At 32.8% G+C, this 26,619-nt stretch overlaps 1 protein-coding gene across 1 annotated transcript; it reads right to left on the bottom strand.

The window, feature by feature from the left end:
* Nucleotides 1–372: 372 nt before the first annotated feature.
* On the bottom strand, nucleotides 373–25,197 carry LOC124365446 (thyrotropin-releasing hormone receptor-like). Its single transcript, XM_046821428.1, has 5 exons — nucleotides 25,045–25,197; nucleotides 22,867–23,144; nucleotides 20,945–21,317; nucleotides 2,129–2,289; nucleotides 373–659 (listed from the first exon to the last, which is right to left on the bottom strand). The coding sequence occupies exons 1-5, from the start codon at nucleotides 25,195–25,197 to the stop codon at nucleotides 458–460; spliced, it is 1,167 nt and encodes a 388-aa protein (XP_046677384.1). The 3' UTR covers nucleotides 373–457.
* Between the last annotated feature and the right edge of the window lie 1,422 nt (nucleotides 25,198–26,619).

Raw genomic sequence — 26,619 nt, 5'->3', positions numbered from 1 at the left:
GACTTAACCTGTCTCCGAATTCCGCTTATCTCTGCATTTAGCCAACTCCCCAATTTATTAGGGGCCTGGGGGCGTAGCCCCCAGCGAGCCAAAGGCGAGTCTAATCGTTATACAGCGTAATTGCAAGTAGTAGATAGGGACGGATTGGCCTCCGGATGATACCAAAGTACCAAAAGTTAAGTTTCCCTACTATTAAAAAAAGTAACTTTAAAACGAACGTAATACAATTATATACATAGAGAATTAGATCCGTATAAATCGATCTAGTCCAGAATACGTATAGTTCAATGTATTGTCCCACGCATGACGGGATGAGAGAGAAGACGATGATCTGTCACAAGGTGGTAATGGTACTGAAAGTTCTCCGCATTCCTGTTCCCGTCCTTGTCTATGTCGTAGCTTACCACCGGTTTCCCAGTTGTCATATCCTCTCCACTTTATCCGGGTTGCCTTCCTGTCATAGAGATGTCGTGGTACTAAAACTCTCCGCTTTCCTGCGCTTCTGCTGCAGGACACTCTCCCTGGTAGACACTCCCCGAGACAGTTCCTGCAGGTTGGATATGTTCATGCTCTGCACTGGCTCCCCGCACAGTAGCAGCTTCTGGAATGCTCTTCGAAATTTTGTGGACATTGCGTTGTAAAGTATAGGGTTGATGGCACTGAAAAATGAATAAACAAAGTAAGAACCATCGTGTTATTAAAAGTGTTTAAGGACTTAACTGACTGATTTCAGTTTAAAAAACTCGAAATAATTACATGTATAAGTAACAATAACTGCTAATAAAGCGTTATAGATTTTTAAGTAGATTTGTTATAAAAAAATCTGCTTGTTTTAACTATCCTCATAGTAGCACTTACCGGAAACTTCCGCACAAGTACACAGAACATTACCGATAGAGCCCAAAACAAAGAGTTGTTACAGTACATGTGCTATATATAAAGTGGTGTATAGAAACGATAATTGTCCCAAAAAGCCTAAACAAGTAGAAAACTCATACCAAAATTTATCTTATATTATCTTGGCTAAATACGTTGGCTAGATTTTACACAATTTCGCTTCAATGTGGTGGACGATCAAATTAAACAAAATATTTAAAAAATTAATATTACAGCTTTGTTATTTAATAACCTAAATAAAAAGAAATAACGTGTTCTGGAATGCTTAAAACATTTACTAAACATTTTGTAAAGAAAATCTTTTTAAATTATAAACCTTTGTAGTTTAAATCCCATAAGAAGTCCTGTATCGCAAGGAACCGGCCATGAAAATGCTAAAACAGGTTTAAACTTGTTACAATTGGTTTTATAAATATTTCGTTCGACTAAGTTCGTTAGCCAAATTGGTGCCTCATTTCGTTCTATTATTCGACCAATAAGATTTTAAAAACTTATAGCAATAACGCATTTAAGCTCGATAAAAAATAACGTGTTTTGGAAAGCTTATGACATTTCCTAAGCATTTGATAAAAACAATATTTTATTTTAAAGATATTCTTAAGAGTATAAATAAATCTTATTAGAATAAATAATACAAATTAATTAAGTTGTCACAAAATTTACCGGCTTCTTCCTACTGAACCGAAAGGACTACTTTTACATGCCACGCACTTTCTTCCTGATAGTATTTTACAGTCTCATGTTTAAAACGCTATAGGATGTTATTGGGTTTGTGGCTAATTTTCATAACATCTAACATTTTTACGCTTCAAACACTTGTATGTATTAAATATAATTTTTATATTAAAATAAACAAAAATATAAGCTTATTAAATATTTAACTATTATTCGTGGTAAAAAAAATTGGGACAGTGCTCATTTCTCAAATCAAATAAATTAAAAAAGGATAAGGAGAGTTGAATTCCTTAAAGGTTTAAACATTTACAATTTAAATGTTATGTAAAGTAAATTATGCGTGGATGATACTCGGTATTAATATAGACTTGGGTTAAAACTATTGGACCTCTTCCAAGACAACTTGAACAGTTTTTCTCCGGAAAAGAGAGCATTTTGAGATTCTGTTCGTAGTGCGAACTGAACTTTTGCAACTTCATGGAAATCTATGCCTAGGTTAAGTATTAAAATGATCATCCTTATTGATCATTTAAACATGTGCTTGTTTAATATTTACCTGTTTATAAATACACAAGTTTTGGCGAACATCAAGAACCACAGATCCATATACTTAGGCTTCGAGAAGAGAATTGCAAAGGAGTTATACACCAAGAGACCCCTGTAAGGCAGCCATAGTGTTGCAAATACTGCTACTACCATTGCAAGCATCTTGACTACCTGTAACACAAAGGAGTTGTATACCAATAGACACATGTAGAGAAGCCATATTGTAACAAATACTGCTACCACCATTGCAAGCATCTTGACTACCTGTAACACAAATGAGTTGTATATCAAGAGACACATGTAGAGAAGCCATAATGTAACAAACACTTCTACCACCATTGCAAGCATCTTGACTACCTGTAACACAAATGAGTTGTATATCAAGAGACACATGTAGAGAAGCTATAATGTAACAAACACTTATACCACAATTGCAAGCATCTTGAATACCTGTAACACAAAGGAGTTGTATACCAAGAGACCCCTGTAGAGCAGCCATAGTGTGGCAAATACTGCTACCACCATTGCAAGCATCTTGACTACCTGTAACACAAAGGAGTTGTAAACCAAGAGACCCCTGTAGAGTAGCCATAGTGTGGCAAATACTGCTACCACCATTGCAAGCATCTTGACTACCTGTAACACAAAGGAGTTGTATACCAAGAGACCCCTGTAGAGCAGCCATAGTTGTGGCAAATACTGCTACCACCATTGCAAGCATCTTGACTACCTGTAACACAAAGGAGTTGTATACCAAGAGACCCCTGTAGAGCAGCCATAGTTGTGGCAAATACTGCTACCACCATTGCAAGCATCTTGACTACCTGTAACACAAAGGAGTTGTATACCAAGAGACCCCTGTAGAGCAGCCATAGTGTGGCAAATACTGCTACCACCATTGCAAGCATCTTGACTACCTGTAACACAAAGGAGTTGTAAACCAAGAGACCCCTGTAGAGTAGCCATAGTGTGGCAAATACTGCTACCACCATTGCAAGCATCTTGACTACCTGTAACACAAAGGAGTTGTATACCAAGAGACCCCTGTAGAGCAGCCATAGTGTGGCAAATACTGCTACCACCATTGCAAGCATCTTGACTACCTGTAACACAAAGGAGTTGTAAACCAAGAGACCCCTGTAGAGTAGCCATAGTGTGGCAAATACTCCTACCACCATTGCTAGCATCTTGACTACCTGTAACACAAAGGAGTTGTAAACCAAGAGACCCCTGTAGAGTAGCCATAGTGTGGCAAATACTGCTACCACCATTGCAAGCATCTTGACTACCTGTAACACAAAGGAGTTGTATACCAAGAGACCCCTGTAGAGCAGCCATAGTGTGGCAAATACTGCTACCACCATTGCAAGCATCTTGACTACCTGTAACACAAAGGAGTTGTAAACCAAGAGACCCCTGTAGAGTAGCCATAGTGTGGCAAATACTGCTACCACCATTGCAAGCATCTTGACTACCTGTAACACAAAGGAGTTGTATACCAAGAGACCCCTGTAGAGCAGCCATAGTTGTGGCAAATACTGCTACCACCATTGCAAGCATCTTGACTACCTGTAACACAAAGGAGTTGTAAACCAAGAGACCCCTGTAGAGTAGCCATAGTGTGGCAAATACTCCTACCACCATTGCTAGCATCTTGACTACCTGTAACACAAAGGAGTTGTAAACCAAGAGACCCCTGTAGAGTAGCCATAGTGTGGCAAATACTGCTACCACCATTGCAAGCATCTTGACTACCTGTAACACAAAGGAGTTGTATACCAAGAGACCCCTGTAGAGCAGCCATAGTGTGGCAAATACTGCTACCACCATTGCAAGCATCTTGACTACCTGTAACACAAAGGAGTTGTAAACCAAGAGACCCCTGTAGAGTAGCCATAGTGTGGCAAATACTGCTACCACCATTGCAAGCATCTTGACTACCTGTAACACAAAGGAGTTGTATACCAAGAGACCCCTGTAGAGCAGCCATAGTTGTGGCATATACTGCTACCACCATTGCAAGCATCTTGACTGTCAGCAATAGAAATTAGCACCGCCTCAAATCTGGTACAATAAATTAATTTTTTTGCTTTCTAATTCATTCCTATATTTTACTATAACGTTGTATTTTTCTTTCAATCAGGTGATTGCTGTACTTTGAAATAAAATTATAGTGGTTCACGTTGGGTAAACTAGACGTATATTTTCATAGTTTTATATTTTTTAGGTTAATTTCTCTTCAATTACAGTATAAGTTGGCATTTTTGCTTTTATGCATTCTTTCTTAATCATGCCAAAAAATACTTCTAGTGAACAATTTACAGACACTATAATGAACCAAAGTGTTGCCACGTTTTCACATATGCCCAAAATAATGACCTTTATCAATATGTCACATGTGGGAATATAAATAATTTTAAGGGCAGGACATGCACAATAGAGGAGTAATCACTGCATCCGTAACTTAGTTAAACATGTGAAATACAATAGAACATTAATAAACAACAATTAAAATGAGCTGTTTAAAGTAAATCATTTTAATTGTACAAACTACATTTCCAAAACAACTATTAACATCTATCAAATAAGAATATAAGTAAATTCTTCAGTAGTTATTTTTATACTGGTTCTAGAAAAAAACATTCAGTGAGATGTGTGTGCTAGTGGCACTAAAATTGTAGAGCTAGGTTTTCATGGAATCCAAATGTTCTAATTGGGGAAGAGGGGGTATTGTTGGAATTATATATAGATATGACTGATTTCAGTCGAAATTATATATATATATATATATATATATATATATATATATATATATATATATATATATATATATATATAAGGATATAAGTTTGTACTATGAAAACTGTTTTCAGAAACAACAGTCTTTGCTGCATCACGATATTGCGGTACATCTTTTAAACACGGAGTGTACAGACAATTAACAAAGCAGAGTTCTGGAGGCTATAACTATGTTATTGATGCATGTAGGTTAACAATAATATACCACCTGAAGCATTAATCGTATTTCAGTGATACAAACTGTGAACCAATTAATATAAATCTATAAAAAGAGTCACGTAACAGGTAACAAAATTTTAGAAGTTGGATCACCACTCTCTTATAATCCAGCTTTCTATAGTTACATTTCCTCATTGAAGTGGCATAGCTTCTTATGAAACCTTATTACTTTTTAAAATTTGAACTGTGACGCTAACTAGAAAACATTTTACCTCGGAGAGTGGTTTCAAATGTAAAAGGTTCGTACCGATGTAAAAAATCAGCCCTTTTGACCTTTTGAGTTCTTTCCTTGTAGAAAAATTCCTCAAGGAATCAACTTTGGACACCTGTTCTACCTGTGTCCATGGCTGTCAGCGGACCTATCGCATGAATCTAATATAACCGTGATGGCTATTTTTAAGATTAAGGACGATATTGGAAGTATATGTACAAAATACAGGTACGGATTCAGGCTTAACTTTAAAGAGTCTTCTGTCAAGTACATACACAGTGTTCCAGTATAAAAGAATTAAATAAAAATAAAATATAATGAATCATAAATCCGAAAATTCTTTATTTGTACTAATTGTAATAGTCTAATTCAAATACATTGATGATTATTTCAAAATGGAATTCTTATTTATTATGATTCAGTCATTTTGTATACGCCTGTTTCTGTCACACTGATATATCAGTCAGTGCTTAATATCTTACAATGCTAGATTTGAAGTTACTCCAAGATGAATAAACTAAAACTTACAAAGCCAATGTAAGAGCTTATATATTATATAGATTTAACTTTTTCGTTCTGTTCATTTTAGATCAAGCGATTTTAGCCCAGATGTACGTAAATATCCTAAAACGCAATATCTATATCTATAATGGCAATTAAATAGGAACACTTAGATACATTGTTGCCACCTTGCAATGACAAGTATAACAATTTATCAATGGACAGAATATTACCACTGAGAGTCTCGCAACATTTTCAATTCCTGAGAACGAATTCTCAAAGCAAGTGCTCCTTTGAAGTTACAGCGCGTCACAGTAATATAAAGTGCACGAATACGTCTTGTATGTTTGAAAAAAGGAATAACAAGGAACATTTCGTTTACTTTGAAAATAGAGAAATGGACTCAAACCTGTTGTACTATGCACATGGCCCCAACAGTACAATTTAAATATGAAATTTACAACCCGTATACTATGATTATGGTTATATCACTTGTATGTTAACTAAAACCGTAATAGATTTAATCTAATGTGCGCATAGTCTAACATGTACATAGTCTAACCACTTATTTCCACATAGTCTCAAACAAAGTATCACACAAAGGCAAAAAGTCACAAATATACGTTGTTTAGATTTGTAAATCAGCTTTGAAGCCTTAAACTAAAAAGCTACAGTTAAGCATACAGTAGAGATAAATCTAGGAGCTGGTCTACTGGGAATAACGGACTAATCAAAGCGTGGGTGGCCTGCTGGGAACAGACCCGCCCGCAAGCTTTGCGTTTCCCTACACATAAAACATAAAACACTATATTTAAACAATAGGTAACATACGTATGTTTAAACTTAATGTTCGTATTGTTTGGAATTTGAATTTATAATTTCCAAGAGAATTAATCATATTGTGAAAGCATCAACTTGAACAATGTTTAACAATTGCAACAATGTTTATAATGAATATAGTCAAAGTGACATAACGTTACGTTCTCAGCAAAACGTAAAAAATTGGAGGCTATAGATATAATGATGGTTGAAGGTCGGGCATGCAGTGTGCTCCTCCACATGGGCGCGACGTTAAACCTGGGTCAGAGATCGTTGCCTGCGCAACACAGTGTAACAAACATTTGAGGGTAACAATAGCCTTGAAGAGGTTCGTATTCGATGCGACAAAGACTAGTGGTGTTGTAGTTTAGAATTTCAAATATATCCTTTCTTCTGTTACGCAGGGCCAATAGTGGAGTGTCTTTGTGTGTTGATTGCTCGATGTGGCAGTGCGACATGGTGAACACACAGCGGAAGAGACTGTGCACCTGACTTACAATAAGAACTGAGGACATATACTTAACATGTATGAAAGTTATATTACTGGGTTATCAGATACCTCCGGAATACGAATCTACGGTTAAAACGTACCGAGGACCTGACGTGTGTCCTGGGAACGTTTTGGTTCCTCTAATCGTCAGTGTGTATACTGGCCAATGTACTCGAATAGCCACGTTGCAAACACACACACACACACACACACACACACACACACACACACACACACACACACTCATTATTGGATTTTAGTGGTTTATAATTCTGGGGGTCTTGATCAGAAAGAATCATTATATTAATCATAAAAAAACTGAGTTGATATAAATTTGTGCTAATTCTAAAGTTTTATTGTTGCGTGACAACAATATGTTACGGATTTTATAAATGTATCTGACACACTAAATTAACTTTTTGTGAGATTCAATATTTATAGTAAATTTCTTTTATGTACTTTCTCCAGGTTATGGTTTATTTGTACACTTCTAAATACAAATAAATTGTGAAACCAGTTAAACTTAAAATATTTAATAGAAATGTTTCTCTTTTAGTAAACAAAATTATCAAGATAAATGATTAATTAATGTGAGGTGTAACAGTTCATTAGACCAAATATAACACGATCACGTGCCTTCACTTCATTGCCATAACAGTTATTCAACCTGTGGGTACTAAGATATGTTGATATTGCTCTTGAGACTTGTCTATATATATACTGTCCTCGTGAATATCACCACCTATCACTTACAGAAATGCAAACTGTGCTGCTGTGGTTGATTTGAAAGGGGCTTTACTAGTGTTTGATTGGACAACCTAAATTATTATTTCTTTCATTCCTTAGTTTTTTTAATATTTGGGAAATAGTAGTCATAGTTTAATTTGTAGATAGAAAATGAATCGGTATTTATACTTTGGGTATTTTGATTTTTTTGGGTTCAGAAACGAAATTTACTATTTGCCACCAAACAATTAAGAACAAAGAAAATTAGGGAAAAGTTAAGGATTCGCCATTCTTCAGTTTATACACTACGAAATCTCAAGAAGCTTAGTCTCAATTTCCTTGACTTAGAAAATATGCGTTTGTTTTAAAGAGGCAGACTTTCAATCATGAAACTAATATTTTTAACATTCAAGCTTAAAAAACGAAAACAATATCCAAATTCACTGTGGCTCATGTTTCGGTAAATATTTTTATTAAAATTATAAAAGTATTTAATTAAATAAACAATAGGAAACAATGAATACATACTTGGGAAGCGTAAATCTTCTTCTAAACGTTTACTATATGTCATTTTGGACCACTGGCCTGTCAGAAGATCTTATAAATTAGAATCAGGGGTCGATCGGAGGTACTGAAAAAAGCTATACGGTCACAGACAGGATTTGAACTTGCGTTAACTCTAACTCAGATCCAAAGTTCGACATCTTGGACCGTTCGTCCATGAACACTTTCCAAACTTAAAAAAATATAGTATTCTGTATTCGATTATTACGTTTGTTTATGTTATGGAATTTCGGGTTATAAGCTTACTCAAAAATACGTAAATGCAGTTAAAATTATTTTTATTATAAATAGATAAACAAATTAAAAGGGATTATAAACTACGAGATTATTTATATTAATGCTGAAACGAAGCAAAAGTAATTAAATATAAGTGTTGAAATCGGAGATACGCATCGTGTGAAAAGGCAATAGTTATTGAATCTTTCTCCTCCTTTTCTCCACAATACCCTATATTTTCTATTTACGAGTGACGAGGAAAACTAATTTTGATCTTGTAAAGTAGTCTTTTCAAAACACAGCAGTGTTTAACTCGCAAGGCAAAGTTGAGGCAAAAAATTAGGAGATGCATTTTAATCTAATAATTAATAATTATTAAATAAAAAATCTAAAGAAAAAGCATAAGCACAAAACTTAATTCAATTAATAGATATAAACATATCTAGCCAGTGCAATACTTATTATAAATATAATCTCTTTACATATTTTGATTTCTGTTCAGGTATCAAAATGGGGACGGTTCAAAGTTTATAAAATAATGGTTATATCAAAGTTATGGTTATTATACGTTATAGCGCTAAACGAAAAGTGTAAAAGAATTCTTTGGCGAATTACATTTAAGTATGTCCATACGTGTTCATTGATTTCTCGTAATATTTCCAGTTAGCTGGCGTAAAAGTTTTAAGCATTATAAAACATTGAGGGAATAGTTCTGAACAACTCTTCAGCGCAGTAATTCTTAATATATTCAGACTGAACTTTTACAGAGGGAGCAGAGGCCAGGATTTGCATGTACCTTGGACACGTTTGATAGCCAGTTTTAATCAATTAAAATTTCTACGTAGAGTATTTCACAACGTAAATAAAATTGAAAGTTTTCATAAAATTATCAATCAATTTCAAAGCAACATTTATTCTTACTTATTTTCCATTAATTATTAATATATCAAGATGTTTGCCTGGAAGTATACACATGAACAATTACACCGTTTTAAGCGATTATGTTTACAAACATTATTCCAGATTAATTGTAACAAATCAAGTTACAAATGAATTTATATGCTTTAAACAGTTTTGTATTGTATATATTCAAGATCAAGGAGTTTTAAAGTGATACGATTATATTAAAATTTGCCCATTGAGGGCTTTTGTTCCACCAGCGATTTGGAAATTAGACATAAAAACTACGAGTAAAATTAATTCAATTTCAATTTTGCTCAATGATGGTCATGTGTTATCTGCCTTTCTTCAGACTGAGTTGGAAGGGATATTTTATGACACAAATAACCTTTTCACTCTATCTCAGTAAAGTATCTTATTATTTTACAACAGTATAAATTATAAAAATTACAGTTTAATTACAAATTCAAGCTATCTGTGAAAGGCTGCATTTTACGGGTTCATTACCCGTTTAAGGACTGATTTAAAGAAATGTTCACTAATAATACTAATAAAGACCTTTAATCTTTTGTGAGTACCTACCTATGCTTAGATTTGCGATTTTCTTCTGACTTTTTATGGGCCATCATAAAGAAGTAGCTGGTCAATGTATATATGATAATTTAGATTTTTATGTCCAGTAATTGTGTACCACGTTTTCTAGATCTATCTTAAATCTATATTAAATATATTAAACTTTTTTACTCCTTGTGTATATTTAGAAGAAAAAAATTCTAGTGAGCTATCTCCTCTGCTTGTATAACGTATTCAGTTTTAATCAAGAGATACAAAATTAACAACAATCGGAATTTCAGTCTTCGTACAGTTGTGAATTATTTCTCTTTCGTAGATGAAAATAAATTTTTATTTTTATTTTTAATACTGTTGATGCATTTCAAGGGTCTACCTTACACTTTTATCTTCATAGCGAATTAATCTGATGGACCTTTTATATTTAAGGAACATTCAAATAATAATAAGTGTACACCGAAATCGGAGCAATATGATTTTAAATTATTTCTAGAAGTTCATAAATGTTCTTGTTGTTTTAACTTTTAATTGCCTAAAGGATAAATAGTTCACTACTCGTCAGAAGGAAGAGGTGTTGCAGATGTGTAAGGTAATATGTCTCCCAAGGACTGTAGAACCTGTTTCCAGGATCCGATTGAATCTTGGAAAAGTAATTATCGACATACTTGGCGGGGGAATTCGACTGGTGGCGGTTAGGTTGTGACCGTTATCAAGTTCAGTCAATCTGTTCACCGTTGTATAAAGTTTGAATATATTAAAATTCATCCTTGTCTTGTTGAAGTAGTTTAAAAGTTGTTTACAGAAGTTTTCAGCGATTAAACTTACATGCAATGTTCTTTTTACTGTAATAACAATATCGCTATTTATTCAAGATCTGTTTATTTTCAACCAGATGAGCTTTCAACTAACATAAGGTTTAATATTATTACTATTTTTACAGTATTATATAAAAGGCTACATTTTTTAAAGAAATATTTCAAGCAGTACTAGTTAAACATCGTTAAAGCTATTAAAAAATAAAGATAAACTAACTAATAACAGTTAATTTTTAACCGACTTTGAAAAGGAGGAGGTTATAGAATTTTACCTATGTTCCTTTTTAGTATATGGATTTTTTCCAAAACTGCTGTTTGTGTTATAATAAATCTGCCTAAAAAGAGGGCGGTCCCATAGTGAGCCGACATAAAGTTTTCAAGAATTGGACAAGTATCTGCCCAGGAATTTACTTTGGAAGTTTTACGTGTAAAATCATATGGAAAGGTTAGAAAAAGCTAACTTTGGAGACGCCGTTTTCTTACAGCTTACCTCAGGCATGCCAGAAAACATAACATTTATTTCCCGGCTTTGGAATAACGTTTCTATTTGGGGAACACAAGAAATCCGTTCTATAGCGTTGGGACACAATTACGTGCAGAAATTGGAATTTTCTAATAATTGTATGTTTCCTTGGTTTCGCTACGGGAATCTTTCTTGTCTACATTAAGGTGTCAGAAAACGCTCGTTTAGGATTCCTTTGAACATGCATGACATGAAGCAATGAGATAGAATAAGATGCAGAGATGTAGTTTTCTCCATGTCCCATAAATTACCTTACGATATTTTAAGGAACATATTCGATTCATGCTAATGGCCCGAGTAACGTCCATATTCAAAGCAATCTAAACATTCTTCCTGAGCAACGACACAAGATTAGGTTTGCAAAATTGAAACGCATTTGGAAGTTGCATCGTCTAATACATCGGTCCAGAAAACACTCATGTAGTAGTCCACTGAAACATCACATTTAAGAAACGAGATAAATAGGATACCGAGATGTAGTTATTTTCCAATGACCATAAAGTACTTCACAGATGCTATGGAACATATCGCAGTTTATAGTTACTGTCTGATTAAATTCCCATTCAGGAGTGGCGTGGTTTTTAACCTCGGGCAAAGAGAAATGTGCGTAAACAGTGTGCGGAGTTTGGAATTTTAAAAATAATTAAGTTACCTCTTAGCTGTTGTAGAAAGCTTGCCAGTCTACATCATGGCCCCAGACAACGATCGTCTAGATTAAATAAGAAATACAACATGGACCAATGAGACAAAAAAATTGCTGCGTTCTTTCAAGTACTAACTAACTACACAACGCTATTGAAAATGACATTGTTTGTATTTATAGAATCAGTCCTAGAGCACTAAAATAGAAAAAAGGCCAGACAGTATCTTTTTAAACTAAATAAAGCTAACCCCCACAGACTCTTAAGAAATATTTGTACTTACATCACAATCATTCTAGGAGGCGTTTAAAACGTGGTAATGAGGAACGGTATGGAATATATTGCCGTGACGGATATCTCTAGCTGTTACCATCATATTCTTCAGGGAGGCTAAGAAATATTAAACTTGGGCTGGCTTAGAGTCTCAGTTAATACAATATGTTGTGTGAGTTTTAGACAAATTTTATTCTAGTCTAGAATAGCGAGAAAGGATAAAGTACTTATGTAGTTCGTTTCTAGAGGGAGCGTACATATTTTGTATCTCATGGCGACCTCACCTAGCGAAGTACTGATATACCTGCCATTGTATCAGACAAACATCCTGTGTCTACTAGTGTACATATTTGGATCTCACTATAACCTCGCCTTGTTCAGTACTGTTATACCCACCAGCAAAACGTCCTGTTTCTTGGACTTACATTTCGTCGCGCGGCAGTTTATTAATCATCCAAATATCACCGAAATGTTTGTTACTATTCAATTGGAGAATATTTTAAGACGTATCTTCAGCATGCAGTCTGAAACACGTAAATCGTTATTATCCCGGTGAGAATCTTATTTTATCAAACGATTCATAAGCAAAAGTCCAGCCTTCACATTAGAGTTGTTGCCCATTAATATTTTTTTGTTTCAGAGGGATACGTAGTGAGTTTTTTTATTTTAGGGAGACAGGTTTTGCTTATTTACTGGAAAGGGTTTATTTGCGGTTAACGAAATTAAGTGGAAATATGAACTAAGGTGTGACCTTCAAATATTCTAAAAGAAACCGCAAGGGTTTTAAGACGGGAGATTTTGCATTATTGATCACACATTTCTGCTTAATACTCCTAAGATACTGAGAAACCGAACTTAGTCCTTAAATGACCTTTAACGCAGCTTCAGGAGTTCGCATATAATCGATATTAGCATTATTTGAAACTTATTTTATCGAACGGGTCATATGTTGAAATCGTTTCTTGACATTATAATTGTTGTTCATTTTGAAATATTTTCGTTTTAAAGGGCTTCGTAGCCATTTTTTGGATTTTAGGGAGACGGGTATTGTTTATTTATTAGAAGGAGTTTATTTATGCTTAACGATACAAAAATAAAATTAGTGGAAATATGAGTTAATGCATAACCTAAAAATGTTATATAAGAAACCGCAGGTATCTTAATATTATCTTGGAAGATTTTGTATTATTAAGCACACATTTATGCATAACACTAAGATCTAATAATGTAAATCAAATTTTCGGGAATTTCAGTATTTAGTCTTTGACTTTCAAACAAATGTAGTCTATTCAATTTAAAATGCTATTCTATACAAGTTCATAGTGTACCGATTGTATTAAATAATGATTCTGGGGTAACTAGATGGAGTACCGGTGGAAGGAGTAGGCCCAGAAGAATGATAAGGACTGGACAGTACGAGGGAGGCTTCTATCAGCGAGGCGCGCATCGCAGATGGGAGTGTTTGATAACGAAATTGAGAGGTGGGGTGAGGTAGACGTGCCGTACCTCCCGTCTCAGTTGATCGGAAGTAGTAGTAACGAGTAAAGTCTTTGAAAGTGCTTAGAGTTATTCTTGCTAATCGTTACCGAACCTGCGGGTAAGTGAACTTTTTAACTGGAGTCCAGTCAATATTCATTCTTAATTATTTTGAATAATTTTGAGGAAATAAATATTGTAAAATTATTTAATGGGAATTTAGGAACTTTTCCTTTTAATCTGTGCAATATAAAACTTGTTGGTGCAGTGAGCACATGTATATAAAATTTTATGTAAAAATACTAAAAGAGTTTTTTGGTTGTTACAGATGCTTTCAGCAATTTTAATTCTCTAACACAGAAGAATTCTATGAATTCTAACACTGAAAAGAAGTAATATTTAAAGCAAATTAAAAGAAAATTAGTAACAAAATAAAATTGAATTTTGAAGTGTTGAATTGCCAGATCAGATTAGAGTGTGAAAGTTTTGAATTTTGAAAATTGAATAAAAGACAAGCTGTAAGAACTTTGTAAATTTTTGAGTGACGAATATATTACAAGTTTGAATTTAAAAGTCATCAAGAAGTTTTTTTTTTTAAATTTTAGATCCAGTAATTATTATCAAGAAGAAGTTTTTATTTTAGTTCGAACTTTATTAATTTCAGAAGATTTTTCGTTTCCCTTTTGAACCTTCACAAAAGTTTAAATTTCAAAGCTAACCCCTCATGTGCCAGTAAAACGGTACAATAGCATTACTGAACATTTAGAAAATTTTGGTTCGTTTTTGAATGCCAAAAAAGTAGATCTAATCAGAAGTATTTAACATATTATTGTGTGTACATGTCAATGCTCATTTCGCATTTTCTTCAAAGAAAGTTTAAAGATTTAGACAGTTAGTAGATTAGATTTAAATATTTTATCAGATACAATTAATTTGTCTTTAAAAATTCTTATTCGTAATACCATATTTATAACTATACCATATGTAAGTAGTTTAATTACGCTATTGTAACATTTTTAATGAAAATAATAAATTAGAGATATTCTAAGTTCATTTGGATACGTAATGAGTAGTAAGGTTATAGAATATTTCATCAGCCCATTTTGCTTAAATGTATAAATATATTGTTTAATATATTTTTGCGTTAACCTCTTTTACTTGTCCATTCAGATCTTTACTATTAACCCAACGCTCGTTAAATGATATTGCGCAGTGACATGTGATATATACGTAATCTTTGTGTTGAATTACTGGCACTGTTGCTATATTCAGCTCTATCACGTATACCTTCACTAGGAGTGTACTCTTTGTTTGACTTAGGTACTGTCGTAACACGATTTAGACTGTCATTATTTGTGTTTTAGTCTAAGGTGTGAAAGACGATTTGCAATGTACACGCATACAACTTGGGTTTTTCTTAAAATTGATAGTTTAATTTTTTAAAGAAGACATTGATCATTAGCTTTTTTAGTTTTTTAGAGGTCGAAATGAATGAAAATGATTTAAGATATGAAACACAACTTTTTCTAGTAACTGTTTCTACCTTAATAACTTTAAAATTTACCACCAGACACATATTATATCTATATCACCGTCATACTCTAGGATAATGAGACAAAGGGGTCCGTATATGATTAGATGACTCTAATATAACATTTATTAAATTTTTTATGCTTAGTATTAAGTGTTACAAGGTAAGAAAATATAATATGAATAATATAATATCACAATTAAAACCCTTTTGATACACTCTTATTTTTATCTTTACAAAAATTAATAAGAAAATTGATTTAAAAAAAAAAAAATAAAACATTAAAGATTATAAGAAAATCTAGGTGTGAGCTTATAAAATGCAAAAAAACGTCTCCTAGACTATTATTTACGCACCGAAAATGTAAACTAGACAGTCTAAACGTTATACTAGAGGAAATATCCCAGTGTTCCCTGAGGTGGGAAGTATTTGTGGGGTTTAGAGGGAGGAGGTGACGGGAGGCGATGTTGGAATGTAGTTCACGGTATCTCGTGTTTCTTGTTATTCGAGATACTCGTTTCCCTTTAATAAAACCAGAATATAGCTGCTTTATAACAGAAATAATATCCCATATAAATAACGACTATGATTTGTATTTGATGCATTCAGTATTTTTATAGTTATAAATAAACATTTTGGTTTAGGTTTTTTAACAAAGGATGAGCAAATAATTTTTAAACACAAGACTTGACTATGAGGTTGCTGAAAGATTTCATATTTTAAATCTTTGACACAAAAAACGTCATTTTTGACGTACCTGCAAAGACGACTTTCCACACTTAAAAAAAGTATTTGTATACCAAAACAGCACTCTTTAGTATATACGTACAACAGCCCAATCATCAAATTTCATCTTTATAGATATGACTAATCATTCAGATAATTGTTATATTTGATGGTTAGCATTAATATAATTTATACACCTGACTGAAACTTTTTTAATATTGCTGTAGCGTTTTTAAAGCTACATTGATTTATTTTTTTTATTAAAACTTAAATTAAATAAAAATTTTGGGATCGAAATATTGGGACTTAATTTTAGATTACATTGTGAAATGTCAGGGTAAAAACGAACATGTAATCCTTTGGCAAGTTAGTACTGGTAGTTTTAAATTGTTAGGAAGGCAGGTTGACTGCCTTGAATTGATTAGAACTTGTCTTGTTGCGAGTATTGTTCTCTTTGTTTGATACAGCTGGACCAATGAGAGAGCACCACGGATGTCCTGCAAAGTTGATTGGAAAGGGAAGTATTTAAGCGCCCGCTCATAATTTTCGCCCTTCTTTTGGTTTTTTTCGTGAGTAAAGTTAATTGCAGTGCGCCGTATTTCTTAAATTTTTCCGCGAGTGATTTTGAGGTAAGCACCAAATTTATTGTACGTTTTATTGAAATAGTCATCCTGATCTGATTTTAAATTAATTCTGTTGTCTTTTTTATAGGAAAAAATTAAATTCAAAGAAGCTACAGAGCATTCTCAATAACTTATTCTCGAAGAATAATAGAACATAATAGAATCATACAAGTTACATTTGGTTCATGCTTGCAAGAGAAATGAATTAAAATTGAACTTTGTTAATAACTTTAATTGAGATTTGGAAAAGTAGTAATTTATTAATATTTAACTGGAACTGTTTTATTGTGAATTATTAATTGAAAATTAATTGAACTTTAATAATTGTTAGAGAGAGAGTTGTAATCTGAATTGCAGAGACTTGAAAGTTATGGTTCAAATAGTGTAAAGAGAAGTTTAAATTTTTATTTTGAATTTTGAGTGAACTTAGAAGTGAACCTTTTTATTTTAGTTATTTCCAAGTGGTATTTCATTTTTATTTTAAAACTTTATTATTTTATTTTAGAAGAGAGCTCTGATTTTTATTTTTATATATTTGATTAATATTTTTATTTCTTTCCAAAGGAATTTTTAAATTTACTAAACGGTTTGTCAATTCTTTGTGGAAAATAGAGTGATAAAAATTCTGAAACGTTGAACTTATTAATTTGCCAGTTAAAAATAAATCCATTGTTTTTATTTAGAACTGTAATTTTTATTTTAGACAAACCAGATAATATTTAATAGTTAACAAATTTAGTAATACATTGTACTTAATATTCACTAGGATCTTTACTAATCAAAAAATATTTTATATCTTCTTGGATGTATTATTGATGATTTAAATATTAATACTCTGGAATATTAATATCAACAATCCAAGTCGTTATAATTGCTAAATGCCAACTAACCCGATTTAAGTAACTCTAATTTTGACGATTGTTTACCATAGGAAATTATTTATAATTTAGTAGATACCTTTATATGTTTATGTTTAATAAACCACTGAAAGGTCAGGATCCAGATATAGGAAGAATGATTCGTGGCTAGTGGTTATAACGAATTGAACTTAATAGGTAAGAAATAAGTTGAAGTTAAAAAGTACGCATGTAGTTTTTGTATTTACATGACATTATATTTCTAACATTATTATGATCTAAATTGGTATACCTGCGAAACCCACTTATGTATTTAAATATTTAACAGTGTTTGTAAAATATTTCACTCTCTGTATTAACAACAACACATAATTACTAGCAGGATGGTAATAACAGGACAGCAAGGCTAAGGATCTCTGTCCAAGATTAATGATGGCTCTAACAAGTCACAGGATACCCCAGGATAAGATCCACAGATATCAGAATGTCGAGGCCATCGATTTCATTTGTTGGTAATATTTATCAGTACTTTCAATCTCAGCACAAATTGGATCTTAAAATATTTAATAACTACATTATGCACAAAACAATATTAGGATTGTTTGGATTGTTTTTTCTATTTGTGTAAGAAACAAAAAGACATTACGTAAAAAAAACTTTATCAGGACTTTTAAACGGAAATTAAAAAAAATGAGAAACACTATATAATAGTACAAAATGATAATCCTAACTATAAGTACATACAATGAAACTTTACGTTACATGGTAATCAATCATATTTAAAACAAACGCATTTGGCGTACGCTCAGACTTCCTATTCATTTCAGCATCTATTCCTCCTTTCATTCGCTTTCCTTTCATTCATCTTCAGGTGTCAATGAAAGAACAAATTTGGTTTAAGTGATACCATGACCATATTATATATAACGTAACCCAATTCCTTGTTAGTATAACGTTTAAAATAATTGTAAAATGCAAATCAATCATTAGTTTTACATATTTTGCAGTGCACACTTTTCACAATAGTAAAAAAGTTGTTGTTTCTAAACGCACCACCTGTTCCTGCAAAAGTGCATAAAAACCTAATAAATTAACACTTTCTTGAAAGGTGCACAACAATTGTAATAAATCAATATTTTCTTTAAGAACGCACAGTAATAAATTAACGTTTGATCGAAGTAAGTTGGTTAAAAGAAATTCAATAAAATTTCATTTATACTCAAAATGTTTATTATTTCCATTAAACGTTATATTCAATAAGTTTAAACTCGTACCAGTTACGTTAGGAATGTGCACACTCCTTTATAATCGTGTTTTAATCACTAATATTCTAACATATTCTAAGTTTAAATTTACTTTATACCTAACATAATAATCATGTGAAATGTATTTTAAATCTATATATGCATACTCGCGCCGAATTCCCTAAAGGTTCCTTCCTTCACTATAAAATGAATCAATAAACATACTGACCTGGTTATTAGCACCACAACTAACATGACACCAATCACGCAGTGTATATAATAAGTGGGATGGTGTTTAAATAGTTGTAGTAGTTCATTATTATTTGTATTTCTTGTGTTACAACAAATTTTTCTGTTTAAGGTAACTTTAAATTAACATTCTTATGTACAAAAAAACTCTCATTGTTATCTTAATTGAGTCTTGTCATGTATATTATCTAATTGTGTGAAATAATTGAAGAAGGAAATTTAGCGGCATAGATTAAAATGGCAATTATACTGAGATAGTGTCGGTTTCTCAAACACAATTACCTGAACAGTTACACGGGAGGAAGCAACCCATCATTAGTGCATCATGACTTTCACCCGTGATCACTAAAAACTGTCATTGAAATAATTCATACATAATGGTGTATATTATTTTAACTATATAATAGGTATTCATATAGGATACTTCACAAAAACGAAACAAATATCTTAAATATAACAATGAATCGAAAATGTGTTGCTAAGGACTAATCGGGAATGACAAGTGTAATTCGGTTAGTTCTTTTCTTGAAATGTTCTTTGAAGTGCAAAGAAGTTTTATACGATAGTAAATATTGGAAATGTTTCCCGGAACACTTTATCATTTGGAAAAATTGATAGTAGGTATGTTTCATAGTTCTCATGTGATACTGAACCATTCTTAAATGTTTAAGTTGAAGTTCGTGAAATATACTGAAACTTGTGTAACTTATAATTTTATCATCTATTAAAAGTACACAGTGCTAGATCAGTAGTGTAATTTAGATAAAAAGTCAAAGTTACACTATAAACTTTATTCAAGATTGCGCCAGTGAAGAATCAAAATAAGCATTGGATATACTTTGTATAAACTTCGCTTTTGAAAATACTATTAAAATACTGTTATAAAACTTACTTATGTTTCAAAACTGGTTGGTTTCCTTGACATTGTGACTTGGCACTTTTACAGTGGCAAGGAAAAACAGAGGCAAAGCAGTAACCATTGTTTCTTACATTAGTGTCCGAAAAGCAACAGGACTTCTATAACGAGCAATTTATGATACATGATTATTTTGAACATTTCCATGAACTTAGAAAGGATTTCTCCCTTAAACCGGGAGTAGATGTTTTTTTACAATACTAAGCTTCTCAGGAATATGTATTTATATTTTCTTCGGTAGCCAAAACGGGAAACTGAAACGAGACTCAACGGTTATTTTACTGAAGTCGATTTTTGAGACTTTTTTATATTATATATATATATATATATATATATATACATAAATACACTAAGATTTGGCATCAGAAGTATGATTCAGTTAAACCAGAAATACTCATACACGAGCATAAACTGATGTAAAAGTCAGTTACCTAACCTCTGATCAGTGAAACATGAATACTGAATTAATATGACCTGATGTGTACCATACTTACGTTTAAAAAATCATAGGGCACCATTATACTACATCTACATAAAAGTGTATTACTAAATAGGCTAGGGGTTCTTATTTTAAATTTCGCACGAAACCGTGGATAACAGCTAGTTAATAAATAAAATAGAATAAATTAAAATACATGTAAGAAAACTGAAACTTCAACCGTGAAAATTTTTAATAAGGCATTTTACTCATTTGGATAATTAATAGAAAGTCGCTGTGAAGACATAAATTTGAAATTCAACCAAAACAATTATAAATTAAAGCGCAATATCCCAATACTGATGTAAGGACGTATGAATGTTGTTGAAGTCAAAGATGTAAGATGTAATTGTGAAAATAAGTGAGATTTTGAATGACATCTGCAAATCTTTAAAACACTTCTGATGTAATTTACGCAATAAAGTTATTATAATTTTTATAGGATAATATAAATATTACCTGACTCCTAGAGGAAGAAGCAGCCTCGGTAAGGACAACTGTGGAAGAGGCTTTCCCAGCTGCGCGGATCACCCTCCGGTTGAGCAGGGTTCGGGCAATGAGGCCGTAGAGAACACAAGAGACGAACAACGGCACCAGATAGAAAACAACCAGGTCGGTGAAGTAGTAGGGGAGATACTCGTCTCTGGGCCGTTTGAAGTCACAGAACCGCGCTTGAGGGAAACCGCGGTAATTGAGGGGCTTGGTTGTCGTGAGGAAAAGCCAGGGAGAACAGTAGAGCACTGCTAAAACCCACACAGAGAAGATAATCTTCTTGGCTCGTCGCTGTGTACAGACTTTGTGAGCCTTCATAGGGTGGCAGATTGCCATATACCTGTAAACAAAAATTTGGTATTTGCAAAATGAATTAGATAACAATTTCAAACAGGTAATATCTTATCATTAGGGAATATTGCGTGTGGAATATCTTCAATATCACTAACTCTATTCATACAAGATCAGAAGACTTAGTGACGTGTTAAGTAGAGAGTTGTAGACATCACTGGTAGCGATCAGAGAGGTTACTAAGTGGGCAAAATTCAAGATGAGAAAGTTTATAACGTAAATACTAGTAAGTCTGAATTTGAACCGCACTATATCTTAATAAATAACTATGCACACTACAAATCAGTGAAATTGGAGTTTGTACAGGCAGTAAATGTATTCCAATATTATGGGATTTTGTTCTACACAAAGTTCATTTGAACGTTCATTTTATGTATGCTTGCACAAGCCGGAGCAACTAAGATTTTGTCTCTTGATAGCCATCAGCTGTTTTAAATAGGTTATACAAAATTTAAAAGATATTAGTTATAGAAAAATATTTATTTATAACATATAAATATAATATTTATTAAAAAATATTAGTTGCTCCCGACTTGTGCAAGCATACCTATAAACGATCCTCTATATGAATGTTTTGCTCACTTATTATGTTTAGAACAAAATCCAAAAGTATTGGAACACTTTTACTGAACACCCTGTATATCAGTAGTTTAATATAATCTAGTGCTTTTAGTCCAGGAGTCGAAAGACAATATGCATTTTATAAGCACGCAACCGCGTTTTCTTAAATTTAATACATACTAAGTAGGAAATTTATTGTCACCAACGCTTGTTTTGGTGGAGGTCAAAAAGGATGATTTCCTCAGGTCATGTTTTTCGTAGTTTGACATATTTAAAACCGATCGTTCACCAACACACTTAAAACCAAGGAGTAATATTTATATTACTGTCAGAAAACTAGATAAATAGACCAACCACGGATTCAGGGTCTGTATATGGTTTGCTGATTTAACATATATTTAAAAATGATATGGTTAGTTTTAAATATGTCATTTAAGAAAATATTATTGTATTATATTTAATCCATTTGAAACAATTCCATTTCAAGTTCCACCAAAATCAGTGAGGCTGACGATTATCTTATTTCCTACAGAAATTTTTTTAACAATTTCAAGAAAGTCGAGGTTGTGTCATAATGCAGATAATACGTTGTACATGACATATTTATACACATCTCATGTTGTACAAGCTAATCCGTAAATTAGATTTTGGCTCTTGGACTATTTAGCTAATCGTGTACCTTGCTTAAAATAAAATTGGCTCAGATAAAGCAGTTTCTTTTAGTATAAACTATTCCTGATATATTTATTGATATTGTCTCCGAACGAATACGTTTCATTGTGAACGTAAACAAGTTTACAATGATTATCATCCCTTATAAAATAAAATTAGTAAGTATTATCTAAATCATTATATTTATATTTTTAGTTAATATTATTACAATATTATCTTAGGCAGTGTATTCGTATAATGATCGCGATTTAAACGATAAATACATTTCTGATTATTGCAACTAAAAGCGTCATTTCAAAACTTACCTTTCGAAAGTGAAAGCGATGAGGCTGAGTGAGGATGAGTTAATTCCGAGGTTCTGGAAGAAGACGAAGAGCGAACAACCGAGATCCCCCCACAACCAGTGGTTGCCAACCAGGTAGTAGCTGAGGATCTCATTAGGAACTGAAGCGATCAGGACAACCATGTCTGCCATGGCGAGGGATACCAGGTAGCAGTTGGTGGGTGAGTGCATGCTTCGGGTCCGCTTCACCACAACCACCACCATCAGGTTACCCAAGATGCCCACCAGGAACACGATCCCCTGAGGCAAAAGGACAATCTACAACGTCAATGATTATTGGATACAACGTTAATTTTCTATATCATTTGTGTTAAGTACTGAGACTCCAAATTTTTAAGTATTTTATTTTTAAACACAGCATTTAAATATTTCAGAAGCCAAACTTGAGACTACATACTTCCATTTAAGAACGTTAGATTAAAATAGTCTCTTACAGAAATCTCTTTATCATGGCTCTTTAAATAAATTTTTCATATAAAAATATTGTAATTCTTTGTTAATAATGTCGTCTGCTCCCGTCAAAGAGCAAGCACCGTGTCCACGCCGGTCGTTCTGCGGGCTCGTCAACAACATCCTCCGATAACTTTAACTCTTCATAAAATATTTTCTTGAATATCGTATGTATTGTTTACACATACTAACAACTGAATGTGTTCATTATATTATCATTCATATTAAGAACGATTAATCAAACTTCATTATTTATTTTTTAATCCTTAGAAATATCAATGAAGAATGTAGATTTTCATACTGTAAGTGCTTTTTTCAAATAAATATACAAAGTTAAAGAAAGTAATTTTCACTGAAGGATGAGCTCTTCTCATTGGAAAACAAATTATTTTCTTTAAAAGAAAGACCAAATTCTCCAATAACTTTTAATTTGTTACACAAGACCTTTTGACATACGATGGCATCTTGGATATCGAAAGGCTTTGTGTACAAAATTAAAAACTATTGATAAGTTGTGTGTTCTTTTTATGAAATTATTAAGTATAAGTTGCTTATAATTCAAGCTGAAAGAAACTCGTGGCAACTTATTTAAAAGTCAGATCGAGACTCAGTGATATAGCCTACTATTCGTTTACTTCCATTAGCTTCCTTGTAAGGTCATAGGCCTAATTTCCTTTTGAGAAAGTTGTTTCTATTTAATGTTACTCACTGATTATTTGCTGCCAGGTAGCTACAGATCAATTAATATTACCCAATCTAGAGTATTATGAGTGAGCGGGTGGATTAAAATGGCATTGCTACTGCACTTGTCCTCTAATAACAATATATAAGTAATTAGAAAACTTTTCAACTAAGTAGGAAGAGTTTTAAATATGATTTATAAACTTTATTGATAGCTCATTGAGCTATAGCTATATTGTATAGCTTTTTATGAATAAATATGTTCCTTCATATATATATAGTACTTGTAAGTGAGATAGTTTACGTGATAAAAGCATTTTGACAAATAATTAGACTAATAATGCTGCAAACGTCCATACAGGCTGTAATGAACGCTCTATTTATTGAAGTATCCTCACAAGTAGTATTATTGAATGCTGGGAGGACCTGGAGGCCATTGGCCGCCAGAGTGCAGGAATTAGAGGTGGGGGGGGGGCCCGAGGCAGGAGACTTCCGCAGGCGGCAGGTACTTGCCAGGGGCTAGTAGGTTTTATAGAGAACTTTCGGAGCCTGAGAAGTACCAAAATCCTGAACCTGAAGCTCTCAGAAGACAGGAACTTAGAGCGTGTCAGAACTTGCTCAATTTATATTGTTTGCTTTTACAAAACCAGGTGGCTCAGTGTCGTTAGTTTCAATACACCAGGCTTACAAGCCGCACTGGAAATCTACTTACATATTGTGACTGGTGAGCAAAATGGTCTTTTCTAGAATGTAGGTAGATACAGGAAAAAATAATAAAATTGTCAATCCGATCGATTTTTGTGATGCGAGATTCAATTACTCTCATTATACTATTTATCACAATCGATAAAATAAATGTTTCGTTATAATTATTTTATTTCGCCATTTGTTTCTTAATTAATTTCTAAATTAAGATTTTAAATTCAATACGAGAAACAGTACAGTAAATTTTAATTTTCTTGAGGGGGAGACAAGTTATACGTGTGAAAGTGTCTATATAGTTGCTTACCTGGAAGATAGTTCCAACGATACGGTAACGATGCGAGTAGAACTCTGGCACTCTAAGGCTGTCGTTGATGAGATAGAGACTGTCGTTACACCAGAGATCTCTCTCCTCAATCCAACCCATTGCTATCGTTAGGTTGTCCTCGCAATCCTCCATGTCTGCAGACAGGTAAGCTCAAATAAGAGATTTTACATAATTTTCACTGAACCCTTTAAGTATAAAATAGTTATCTCACACATACTGTGTACTAGAGGCTGCACACTTTTCCACCTGACGCTTGAAGGGTTAACATTGACAGCTAGTCGGTAATGATATATAAACAAATAAACGCTTATAAATTTGGAATCACTTACTCGCGCTTATATTTTTCACTAGCATAAGAAAGATAACTGCATTACTAATCATATCAGTTACAATACCCTTTAAATTATCATTTTAGATAACCCCTATTCCTTAAAGACAATCCCTGGACACCTTAGAGTTGACCATTTCTACATGGAGGGATTTGGATTGCTTGAGAATTTTTTTTACCCATTTTAAGAGTTCTTTGTTTGAAGTTTATTTTTGACGATGGATGGATTGTGAAGGAAAAAGGATTTTTCCGGACATTTGCCATCCTTCACATTTCAAGAGTACCAGCATATTTATTTTACGAAGCCCCAGGTCACTGTTATGGCCATGTTTAAAAAAACATTATAAACACTCACAGAATTTCTATGTGAGGAACACTGCCTTCGATTATGGTGCATGTCACTCCATAAGATTGGCTGGACGTTATCGAATATTTTTATATTACTCTTACGATGGTAAAGTAAAAATACTAAAATAAAAATATTTTAAAACAAACTTAGTACGTCCAAAAGACATCAAACCTTCAACATATTTACATATATAGCCTAAACATTCCTACAAATACAACATCATTTTATAGTGACTTGTTGTGTAGAGGTTTATTATTAAAACAGTGATATGAAACCCAGTTTAATGAACAAAAATCTAAATGTATCACATGCCAAGATATGTCAATAAAGATATCATACATACGTAGATTTTAAATTTTGTATCAACTTTATTTTACAAGTAAGAATTCTATGGTATGTCATTGTCGTGTCTACCTCTATACGCAGGACATCTCGAGAAATGAAATAAGCTAAACATTTGAAGTTTGTAGCGAAGCCTCTTACGACACGTAATGTGGCGTAATTACGAAGTCGCCAATTACTTAATATTCTGCTAGTATGTAGTATAATAAAATATATTGGCATTACAATTTCCGATGAAAACAAATATAATCTTGACTTTCAATGACAATACTGTATTGAATGACTCCCAACTCCCAGATCAAAAGGTGGGTTTTGACAAATATCCGTATGATATTTTGAGTATATACCAAACGAAAAAACTAAATGGATTTGTCCTGACTTAATTTAGCTTGTGGAAATAGTTGGTAAACACAAAAATTAGGAGTTCATTGCTTTGCTAGTTTTAAAACGTAATATTTGTATTAAAAATATTTTCCAATAAAAATTTTACTCAGCTTTATTATTTAATGAAGTTATTACTCTGAGTTCATGAATG

This window comes from Homalodisca vitripennis, chromosome 6, assembly GCF_021130785.1.
Source record: "Homalodisca vitripennis isolate AUS2020 chromosome 6, UT_GWSS_2.1, whole genome shotgun sequence".
Lineage (NCBI taxonomy): Eukaryota > Metazoa > Arthropoda > Insecta > Hemiptera > Cicadellidae > Homalodisca > Homalodisca vitripennis.
This window is presented reverse-complemented; position numbering and strand designations above follow the sequence as displayed.

Bases quoted from the DNA above. Each gene is read 5' to 3' on its own strand.
- LOC124365446 (XM_046821428.1), bottom strand. From the start codon at position 25,197: ATGGAGGATTGCGAGGACAACCTAACGATAGCAATGGGTTGGATTGAG. The intron at 2,290-20,944 runs GTAATATTTATA...TTTGTGTTACAG, and splicing joins CTTCTTCCTCTAGGAGTCAG to GTAGTCAAGATGCTTGCAAT. The intron at 660-2,128 runs GTAAATATTAAA...TTCATTTTTCAG, and splicing joins ACTTGTGTATTTATAAACAG to TGCCATCAACCCTATACTTT.